At 46.8% G+C, this 12,000-nt stretch overlaps 1 protein-coding gene across 1 annotated transcript in view; it reads right to left on the reverse strand.

Annotated features, from left to right (window-relative positions):
* GFRA1 (GDNF family receptor alpha 1) overlaps positions 1-12,000 on the reverse strand; it is a 204,099-nt gene that overhangs the window by 39,725 nt on the left and 152,374 nt on the right. The window contains exon 5 of the mRNA XM_082673720.1: positions 1,468-1,577. Coding sequence (XP_082529846.1) covers positions 1,468-1,577 — 110 coding nt within the window. The remainder of the gene's footprint in view (positions 1-1,467; positions 1,578-12,000) is intronic.

Below are 12,000 nucleotides of genomic sequence, written 5' to 3' on the forward strand. Positions count from 1 at the left end.
GAGCACTCCTTACTTAATTCAGTTATTTCTTAAACCTGTAATTCCATAGTTGATAAATAATCCTACTAGGGACTACTTTATTTAAGAAAAGGGGAGAGTGGATGCGAATTTGGAGAGCTGACTTAAGGGAGATAAGCTCATGGGACCTATCCATGAGAATGGTCAATAGCTGGTGAATGGTATTACCCAAGAGAGCACAGGTATCCTTGCAAAAAAAAAGTTGGGATGAGTGTGCAGGCACCTGCAATATCCCTGCATTAAGTACAGTCAGTGATTTTCCCAGTGGCTCTTGCTGAAGACACTCTGCTGACAAAGAATTTGGTCTGTGCTGTCACTCTTGGTGGGACTTTCTTTCTGCCTGGTGACATGTGTGATCCTGGCAGGCGCTCGCACCCTGGCTGAGCCATCAGGCTCTGACAACCGTGATTTCCCTCATCCTTCCCCAGCCTTCATTACCTGTTGCTTCTCAAACGACAATCGTGAGCGAGCCCTGCCACCAAGGCTTCTGCAGCCCTGGCACCCGGAGCCCTTCCTTTCCTCCTGCTGCCCCTGTTTATCCTTGGGTACAGATCTGCCTCTTTCTGTCCCTCTTCCGACTCGCACTGGTGCCTCATTTATTTGCACTGTTCCCCTGAATGCCAAGAACCTGGTTCCTCTAACGCCTTAGGTCTTGAAGGACAGAAAACACTATTTATGCTATGTCTGTTCTCAGGGGAAAAAATTAGGCAAAACACCCCTTACCCACCAGGAGCTGAATTACCCAGAATATTAATGGCGAGCAGGACCCCCAGTATTCAGGGATTTTCTTTCCAAAGGGCCATTTCTGGAAAACAGCCTTTCTGACTTCCCCAGACTGAATGACTTCCAAGTTCCCTCTCTCCAAAGTTCCCCAATTCAATTAACTTGGTTTGACTTGCTCTCCTCTTCCATAACCACGCTTTCCCCCCTACTTTTTTTTTTTTTTTTTTTGCAGTACGCGGGCCTGTCACTGTTGTGGCCTCTCCCGTTGTGGAGCACAAGCTCTGGACGTGCAGGCCCAGTGGCCAGGGCTCACGGGCCCAGCCGCTCCGCGACATGTGGGATCTTCCCGGACCAGGGCACGAACCCGTGTCCCCTGCATCGGCAGGCGGACTCTCAACCACTGCGCCACCAGGGAAGCCCTCCCCCCTACTTTTGTTCTGTGCGGTCAGTTCTCCAACTGAGACGCTTCCCAGGTCTTCACACTGGCTGCCTTCCAGTTCTTTAATAATCCCTGCTTCCTGCCTTTGCGCATCCATTGCGTCCATTTTCCTCTTTTTTCTTCCCCCCTTCTTCAGAGGCAAGTCCTGAAGGACCCAACATCAAAACACCAGCACAGAGCATTCCTAGGAGATTTTTACATCCACGGGGAGCGGCAGGCTACAATGGAAGGAGTCTGAGTATTTGTAAACCGGCATTTTCTCCCATCCCATGTCTCCCCAGTCTTACCAATAAGCCCCGAGTAGGCGAGGAGGCAGTCAGCGTAGTTCTCCTTTAGGCAGCTGCTGACAGACCTCGACTCCGGCTGGCAGTTGGTAAAAAAATCCGCCAGGCGAGATCTGCAACAGGAAGAAAGCAGGGGGTGGGGAATAGGCTTTAAAATAGCCTAAGCTTCTGGACAGGCATAACTTTTCTTTACTCCTTCCTTGATAGGCCTTTTTCCACACCAAAAAATACAGAGAACGTGAACTCTTACAATATAAGCATCCTCTCTTATGCGCGCCCCTAACCGTCCCCTCACCCTCCTGTGTGGGCGCCTTGCAGAGAAGACTTCAGGGCCTATAACTGGAGAAATCTAGACGCTTTGAAGTTTCCATTCAATATTTATTTCTGACTAGACTTATTTGCATCTTTAGGAAATGTGCTTCTCCACACACTCACCGGAGGTCCACACTGGGAAAATATTTACTTTATACAGAAACATGTCCCTGGCATCAAAACAGGATCCTATAGCCCAACTGCTCCTGTAATTACTAGTGGCTTTAAAAATATGTGTATCTGTCATCTAAGTCATTTCTCAGCCACCACCCCAGGGAGGGGGCAGTGGTTTATTCCAGCCAAGTGATACTGAGGAAGAGCTCGCCTTTCCAGAACTGAAGAGAAAGGCAAAAGGGACAGGGTGATGCTGGCTCAGGGTGCAATTTCACTGTCTGACTGGGAGTAGGGGGTCCACTGATCAAAGCGAAGCATCTGTCTGCAGTTTGCTAAGCCCCCAGGGGCCAGCGCAGTCCACCCAGAAGACCTGGGTGGAGGTGAAGGTGCAGAAGTGAAGATAGGGCCGTAGACAACACCCGTCTGGGGAGGAAAAGGGCTCTTTGTGGCCAACTGGCTCTTTTTCAGTCTAAAGGGGATATTGTTACAGAAATCCTGAATGAAAGCTGGGGCACCTCTGAGGTCATCCGAGCAGACCACAGCTCTGTTTCTATGTGAATAACACAATGGACTTCAAGAGAATTTAAATTATCTGATAATTATGGGACACAATGGACGTTTGTCTTAGCTTTCTTCCCTTCAGCTCACCCGAGTTGCCAGCCAACATACCCAGAGCTGTTTTTACTTCTATCCACCCAAGGAACTGTATTTACTTAGCATCCTTAATGATATAAGCAAGCTTGCCTGGGTGGAGCTGAACAAGGGAGGATGTCTGGAGAACACAGAGGTTTGTAAAAGGCCCGTAGGATGCACATTCCGTGTCCCTTTCCTACAACTTTAACTGGAAGGGGATTAAAAGGCCTGATGAAATTATCTAAGTTCACAGCACATTGAAAAGGATGGTTCGTATGGGACTGGTCTCTCCTTGAACCCTTGTAAACAAGGCGTGTCTGAGCTTCCCTACCTGTGCCAATCTGTACATCCCGTATGTCGTGCGCCTGGTTCCATCACGGTGACTCCCCGGGGCAGGTGTTGAAGCTCTGCTTTACTTTCTTTGCACAGCACCTGACACTCCTCAGACAGCCCCTTTAGAACGCTTCCCAAGCAGGGCCATGTGCTGAAGCTAAGTGGCTTGGCAAACTCCTCCAGATGAGGCTCGTGCGTATGCCTGTGTACGTGCCTGGATCTCTCCCACGGTCTAAGCCTAGTTGGTGTTTTCTGACTCGAACTGAACACACTGAAAGGCATAAAACCTGTCCATTTTCTGTAGCCTGGTTAAAGGATTTATCTTTCAGAGGAAATCCCTAAAGGTGACTCAGGCTTACTCAACTGGCACCAATGGCATCCAGCTTGGATCGAGTGTTAATTTCAGAAGAGTTTCCCTGGTCATGAAAGTTAATGATCTCATGGCATTGGGCTACTAACTTTGCAAAGGCCAACTGTGGTTCAGGCAGCTGCGACTCCAGTTCTGCACACAACCTCATCAGCTCTCTGACCTGGCAGCCCCGCGCTCCCAGCTGCCCCGCAGAGACGGTCGAAAGGTCTCACTCTCTCCGAGTCTCCTGTTTCTCGTAGCCTCTTGAGCAGACTATTAACTGAACAGCACCGTGATGCGGAATACTATCCTCCAGCGCAAGGCTAATGCCACCAGATTCATTTTACTTAACAACCTCAGAACGGACTCACAATTGGACTCTGGAATGAAAGGCTAATTGAGTCAGTCTGCTGCAGAGAACATAACCCTGATTGGGAGGATAAAACTAGATATACTGCTCTGAGCATCACCCCAGACAGGTTGGTTTTAGAGAGGAGATCATCAGCACAGATCCCGGTCCTAAGACAAAACCAAGCCAGTGGACAGCAAGAGTTTCAAAACAATCGTGAGCACATGCAGCACAGCTAAAGCGCGAACACTTCCCTGTTTCCTTCACCTGTGACCCCCTCCCCCTGCCGTTTATACGTGGAGACAGGACGGCCACTTCCTGTGATGCACATTTTACAGACAGAAAAACTGACGTCAGAAGAAGTTTATACAGCGGTTCCTGGAGTCAGCTCATTACGGGCAGACTGGTACCTTTTCACGAATTTTGCGAGTTGGGTAACATCACAGTGGTAGCTTGAAAGTGGCCTTGGTGGGAATATTTACACAATGGTAATCAGCAAGTGCTACAAGTCAGGGTCTTGTGCTGTTCTTGGAGAACCAGTTGCTACATATTTACTGGCACGGTGCTCTTTAGAAGCCAGCATGATGTAGTCAGTCGCAGAGATGAAGGATGTGTCGGGTCTTGGGAGTTGAGTCCCAGCTCTTCCAGGACAGGCTTCCTCTCCCTTTGTGTCAAATGGCATGTGAAATGGTGTCGTAAATTAACCTCCAGTCTCCAGTATTTTCCAAAGAGAGAAAACAGTCCTCCCCAAAGATCCTCACATCCCAGCAGCACAGTCCTCTGAAATCTCTCAAAGCAACGTGTGCAAATGATTACATGTATTGTTCCTGCCCGTTCCATTCACTGAATGATGGGTCAAGTGCTTGTGATAATAACGATGAATAAGTTCCCTGTCCCTGAACTCAAATAACCTGCCATCTAGAAGCTAAGAGAAACAAGTAAAAAGATTATAATACTACAGTGGCTAGCTCTTGATAAAAGGTAAGAAAAACTGCTAATAAAAATAACACAACGTGAATGAAGTATTTAGTATATATTAGGTATGCCTTCATACACTTTGTATTTTTCCCTGACAACTCTAATAAGGTAAGGGCTATTACTTCGTTTTCCTAATTTTACAGAGGGGGAAACCACAGCCTGAGAGGCTGTAATATTGAGACTGAGACTTGGAGGATAGCTAGGATCCTTCAGGAAAAGGTGGAAGAGGGTACTCGGGGCAGAAGGAAGCAGTATGTGATAAAGTAACCATATTCTTAACAATTACGGAGTGTTCCTACCTGCCAGGCACTGATCTAAGTGTCTGGCATGTATTCACATATTTAATTTTCACAACAACCTTAGTAGGTGATACTATCAGCCCCATTTAACAGATGGAGACACTGAGGGAAAGAGAGGTTAAGTAACTCCTTCCAGGTTGTAGAGCTCTGTGCCAGAGCTGGAATGTGACCACCTTCAGTGGGACTCCGGAGCTGGAGGACATTCTCAACCACTACACCTAACACATGCATCATCCAGAAAATTGTCAGTCGATCACTTGAGATGGTGGGACCATGGGAGGCAAATGGCTGAGTGACAGAGATGGTGCTGGCAAGATCACCAAGGGCCTTGAATGACCTAAGAGTTTGGATTTTATCCTGAAAGCAGTGGGAGTCACAGAAGGATTTTAAACAGAGAAGTAACATGAGCAGATCTGCAGAGGAGGAAGACTCTTGGGTGTCTCAGTTATTAAGCAAAGATTTGCTTGAGACCTCTTCTGTGTCCCCCCTGCTCTAACAGCGATGAGAAGAGCAGGATCAGGAAACTGGCCAAAGGCAGGAGGGACAATGGTGTTGGAGGCTGCAGCCAGCGGAGAATTGAGGGCCAGAAGGGGAGGAGGTAAGGAGGATGCCCTGAACGGTGGGTGTTGCTAGAATGAAGGTCAAGACTGCAAAAAGGAGGGGGCAGAATCAGGGTGTGAACAGCTCAGTAGACAGTGGTGCCGTGGAATGTGGAGGGGGACCCAGGAGAGGACAGTCTGCAAGGAAGACAGTGAGGTGGGCTGTGGGCGTGCTAAGGTCATGGCGCCTTGGGAGTCAAGCGTCTAGTAGGTTGTGCGAGCCCCGGACCTTCATCTGTCCAGTAGCCAACCAGCCCCAGCATCCCAGGACCGCCCCCTGCACACGACCTCCTGCCCACCCTGGGTTAAGAATCACGCTGTAATCTTTTTCAGTGGCTTCCTCCGCCTGGGCTGCAGTGATGCAAACGAGAAAGCTTACATGGCCAGTGTGGGATTAACAAAGAAATTCCACAACTGCATTTCTTCTGGAGACATGAAATCTCCATGACGACAGCAGTGATGAACCTGATTGTTTTTCTCTAAGAAAATGAATAGGCACTAAAGTAGAAATGTATCTCCCTGCGAAAGAGAAATTTCCCACCCTTAAAGGGAAGGAAAAGGCCGGCAAATGCCAAGTTGGCCTTAGGAAATCTGCTGAAAACAGTGGTTTATGCAGAAAATATCATATTAAAGGAAGCATGCTGTTAACTGGAAATAGAAAAATGATTATAATGATAAAATCTAGGCGCGTCTTAAACAGCAGATGGTCTTTTGACAGTGGGGGGAAAATCATTTACCTACTTTTTCTGTTACCGTTTTTAGGAAAATAGCGTCATGGCAAACAGGTAAGAAACATACTAGTGATGCCCAGTTTCACTCATCGTGGATTATTCTAATCCTTTAAATGTTTTTTTTTTTTTTTTTCCCCCAGGGCAAATCCCATACTTGGACACAAGCTGTGTGGTTGCTGGAATGGAGACCTGGACAAAGACTTGTGAGATCCTGAAAGAGATCCAGGCTCTGACACTAATAAGCCAGAGTTCCTGAACACGATGCTTGACTGCTTAGCTCTTGGATTTCCCTTCCACTTCAGAAAGACAGTCTATTGGACACTTGAAGCTACTTGCGGGAAAAAAATCCACTTGTTTCTGAAGCATTCTTATTTTCATCCATGGTCCCGTTCCACCATTACACATGATTTAGTGCCAAGGCATTTGGTTTCCTTTGAGTACAGAGACCAGATCTTTTTAGTGGATCCCCTCGTCTCACATGCGAGAAAGCTGAGGGCCGAAGAGGTTAAGGTCCTGTTCACTGTCACATGGTAAGTGGTGGCAGAGGGGCCTTCACTGGAAGAGGAATCGCCAACTGCCTGTAACAGCCCTGGAAGGAGAGAGTGAGGAGGGTGCTGGACTTTACCCTGGGATTGAATTAAAGTCGTCAAGTGTCTAATTGCTCTGTGCCTCCCACTGTCTGACCAGCTTTTCTTCAGAGCCTTCTTCCTAAGGTTCCACTGATTTCACAGCCTCAGTGAGTGCTTTGCCTGCAATGCTGGGGCTCAGGAGGGGCCAGAGGGTGCAGACAGACTCTGCCCAAGAGGGTGGTGAGTTTCTCAATGAATGAGGCTCCCCTTTCTTAGGGAGTCTTTGGGACAACACCACTGCCCATACAGGACTGCAAGACTTGCCGATCCACTAGCAACTCAAACTTGGAACAGGATCCATTGATTAATCTGCTCAGGTAAGAAATCACTGGCATTTTTCTCTGAATCCAGCGTGAATGTTAGGGCTTTAAAGTCTTGGTTTTCAACTCAAGCCGTTTAGTTTCTGAAAGCTTTCTCAATGGGTCAGTTTAGAGGAGCCCCAAAATGACAGGCCTGGGAGTGACACGCATCTGTTTCTAATCCCAGCCCTACCTTCCATGGTTAAATACCTTAGTAAGGTATTTAACATCTCCAATCCTCAGTTTTTTCACCTGGAAAATGGGGCCAATGGTATCTAGAGGTGCCTTAAATGGTTGCTGTGACACCTAAGTGACAATTATATAAAGCACCTCGCTCAGAACCTGGAATACACGTTGCCCAATACATTTTTACTTCACATCCCTTCATCTTTTCTCCCCAATTTCTGGTCCATTCTAATGTGAAGCCCTTGCAACAAAAACATCTAGCAAGCTCGACACAGAGAAACATATATCTTTATCTTCTGCTGGCCCTTATATTACATACAGGCAGACCTCAGAGACATTGCGGGTTCGGTTCCAGACCACTGCAATAAAGTGGATATTGCTTTAAAGCAAGTCACATGAAATTTTTGGTTTCCCGGAGCGTAAAAAAGTTATGCTTCACTAAACCACAGTCCATTAAGTGAGCAATAGCATTATGCCTAAAAAAATGTATGTACCTTAATTAAAAATACCTTATTGCTAAAAATGCCAAAACAATTGCAATAATAACATCACAGATCACAATAACAAATACAGCAATAATTTAAAAGTTTTAAATATTACAAGGATTACCAAAATGTGACACAGAGACGCAAAGTGAGCAAATACTGTTGGAAAAATGGTGCTGATAGACTTGCTCAATGCAGGGTTGTCGCAAACCTTCAATTTGTACAAAACACAGTTTCTGCAAAGTGCAATAAAATGAAGTATGTATTTAGAACAGGTTAATCTGTGTAACTGAGGGCTGTAAGTCTGACCAAAACAAATTTGATGAGTCCGAAGCCAGGAATCCTGAGGTGTTACTTAAAACCTCTCAGTCATATGAGCTTATAGAATAAAAGCATTTTAAGAAAAGCTACGTTTTCCCAGGCATTTATAGGGGGAAAAAACGTATTTTTTTAAATGACTCAATATCAGTAAGTTTGTTAATACTGCTAACGTTTTATGCAGAATAAAATCAATTAGAAAAACATGCTGCCCAAATCAGCCCTGGGATGACAAAGCAAGAGCACTGGAATGGTAATTTTCTGGAACAGCGACACAAAACAGATTCTTCCTCTTTCTGTTTTTAGAAAATTACTTTAGCCCTGCTTCTCCGGCAGCCTACTGGAGAGCACATCTGGAAAGCATCCTTCAGCAAATCGGAGCCTATGTTAAACATATTTTGCAGGGGGTGTCTTCTTGCTTTGCTGTTTCCCACTTTGGACCGTACATTCTGGCTTCCCAAAGCAGAGGCCCAGTGTTTGCCAGGGGCAGGCTGTGAAGCTGGGGGGCTCGGGCTGCTCTTCAGAAAGATCAGGTCCTCCCGCTGCCTGGGAGCAAATGTGACCTCTCTGGAGCACCGGCCCTGGGGCAGGTTTGCACGCCCCAGGCACAGATGCTCAAAGCTCCACTGTGTTCCTCAGTCCCTTAATGTGGGTCCCCACTCCTGGCGGCATGAGGAAAGCCTCAGCCAACGATGTGCTTCTTGGTGACTTAGCCAGACCGTGGCCACAAGTTGTTGGGACATAGAGCCGTGAGGTCCAAGAAGCCCTCAAGACTTGCCTAATGCTTTTGTTTCCTGGGACAGGAAGGCCCCTGTGACCAAGGCGAAATCAATGCGTGTTCCCCCCAGATCCCTGCTCAGCCTCATCCAGATTCTTAGGGAGGTTGCAGCCCATTTAACCAAATGCCCCACACCTGTGCCCCTCCCCCTGGGGAGTCCCTGCTCATCTGGCTCCTTGGCAGCTCCCGGCCTAGCACGTGGGTCACAGAAGGCTGCGGTCACTGTCCTCTGAGCTTGACCCACAGGAAGATGGAATGCAGTGGAGCCACGCCTCAGTTTAGCCCATGTGTCCTGCTTGGGGTCTATCTCTAAGGGTGAGGGCTCAATGAAAGCAAGCTGCAGGGCAGAGATGCGATGCCTCCTTAGCCTTTCTGATCACATCAAACTGCAGCAGCCCCGCCCCCCCCCACCACCACCACCAAGGGAAGCCCAGGTCAGCATCAGATCAATCTCAGCATCCCTCAGGAAGTCACCTTGCATGAACACTGACAGCCATCAATCAACATCTGCAGAGCAGCTGACACAGCTTGACAACTAACCTCTACGTGGCAAATCTGGAAAGCAAGTTATGGTAGTTGGCAACGGAATCCATCCCAACCTAGCAGAGGCTCTCTGCAGCGCCTGATGGGATGCCCCAGAGCTGCCCTTCAGCTGGGACTCCTCCCTTCCCCTCCCTCAGCAAATTTCTCCAATGCACACACTGATGGCCACACTCTAAGCAGACTGTAAGTCATCATGGGAGCACAGACACATTGCGAACAACCCTATGCTTCGTGGCCAAGTCAAATAAGTTGTTTTGTATTATCTGTGCTACAGCACGTCTCTAGCGCAGAAAATGTAGCTTTGGTGGTACTTGCTTTTACAGGAAGAAACTGAGGGAGAAGAGAAATAGGGGGTTTTTCTGGGTGATGAAATTATCATTAAGCTTTCAGGTATCCAACAGCTGTCTGTGACAAAGATGCTAAAACTCTTTGAGTAAATCGTATCCAATAAGTTTTCTATATTTCTGCAGGGAATCTTTAGTAATCAGTTTTGTGACTTTTGGCCATGAGGAGAAAAAGAAATAGAAATCTAGATGTTCAACCAATCCTTCGCCAGTAGAACCACACCTTAAAACTCCAGACCAACACCTTGTGAATTTACTTCATGTAGAATTGTGCAGGTACCTCCACCTTCAGGAGTGAATTACAGAAGTTGCCTTACATTCATCCTGAAATCTAAGAAGCTCTAAGTCAACTGCTCAGGTACCCAGGGCAGGAAAGGTCACCCACCATGCTTCCATTTACTTATGCCCACTCTTGCTTCAGAAAAAATTTTGAGATGAATTCGAATGTAGCTTTGATGCAACAGAATAAATGTAAAAATTAGAGAGGGTATTTGGGGCCAAAGAAAGGTAAGACAGAGGTAGAGGTGCAGTCAGTACAAAACGCACACATACACCTGGCTAGATGAAAGCTAAGTACTTGGCTCTGTGCTTTCTAGAAACCACTGGGAAGAGGAGGGAAGTAACTAGTTCCACAATTCACGATATACCGAAAATCAGAAACAAGATAGATTCTCAGAAGAAAATCTACTGTGGGAGGCCGAACAATGACCCATGAAGGTGTGTACACTCTAGGCCCTGGAACCTGAGACCTAAGGCTATGTCACCTGACATGGTAATAGCACCTTTGCAGATGTGATTAAAGTTGTGGGCCTTGAGGGGGGTAGATTATCCTGCACTATCCAGGTGGGCCCAATGTAATCCCAAGGGTCCTTAAAAGTGGAAGCGGGAGACAGATAAGGAGGTGAGAGCAATACAATGGGAGAAAGACTGGACCAGCTTTTGCTGATTTGGAAGATGGAGGGAAGGGCCATGAGCCAAGGAATGAGAGCAAAAGACAATAAAGTATATTTGCCCCTAAAGCTTCTGGAAGGAACTCAGCCCTGCGGATGCCTTGAGTTCAGCTCAGTGGAATTGGGGCAGTACTCCTGACTTCCAGAACTGGAAGAGAATATGTCTGTGTCACTTAAAGCCACCACGTTTGTGGTAATTTGTTACAGCAGCAACAGAAAATGAAAACACTATGAAACGGCAGTAAAGGTTTTGCAGATGGAATCTGAAAATGGGCCAGGACTTAAATTTCAATTCAACCATTTACTAACCATGACATTTTGGGCACGTACCTTAACTTTTCTGAAGCTTAATTTACTCTGGTAGAATGACAGGAAGTCCTTCCAATGGTTCCTGAAGGATTATGTACGTGTACCTGGCACCTAGCACCTGTTTACAACTGTTCCAGATTCCTAGATGAGGACAGAGTTCATCAGTGCTGTTGTTTCCTGTTCTGCTCTGACCTTGAGACCTCTATGAAGCCCTAGGGTAGAGATGACCACACTGGTATTTCCCTTAGAATCCATCTGCTAACAACTTGACAGATGAAATGCTTTTGTCCTGCGGTCACAAATTCACCCGTTCAAGGTCTGTATGTGCTCAATAATCTCACGATTAACATCGGGCTTACACCTTCCGTTAGGACTGAAGAGAGATTTCTCCTGTGAGTCCCCTACATCTTCAAGCAGAAAAATGAGTTTTACAGGACAATGGACTCAAACCCACGGAAAAACAGTGCAAGGCAATTCTACAGGTCACTACATATGATCCCTATACGATGTCCTCTGCTGGCCTGGTTGGCATCAGGCCTGTGTAAATTTAAGGAGGTGCTGTCTGCAGCCTCAGAAGCAAATGTCAAACCATGATGTTTATAGCTCGAGAAATTGAACTCTAATTACTTCAGGGAAACACAGGTAAATTCTAGAAATTATCCCAAATGCTGCCTGGCCTCCTTCAGTCAAACCTTGCTTCTTCAAGGGTTCCCAGAAGATGAAAAATTAAAATTACACAGGCTCTCTTGACTTTACTAATTTGCAAAACTCACCCCTTTGCCCCTACCCTCAAAGGACAGCCCTGTGGTACCTGAGCCCCAAGCTTCAAGCTCTGCTCAGCCGAATATTAATTTATCTTCCACACATTGAAGGAGCCTAGTTTCTGTGCCCTGGGAGGGGGGGTGGGGATGGCGGAAGACACATGGATGTCTGAATGGTAACAGCCTGCACTTGCACAAACAGACTTCAAGCAGAAACATATGAAAAGAAGATCTCCT

Source organism: Grampus griseus (genome assembly GCF_964374135.1).
Source record: "Grampus griseus genome assembly, chromosome: 16".
Classification (NCBI taxonomy): Eukaryota; Metazoa; Chordata; class Mammalia; order Artiodactyla; family Delphinidae; genus Grampus; species Grampus griseus.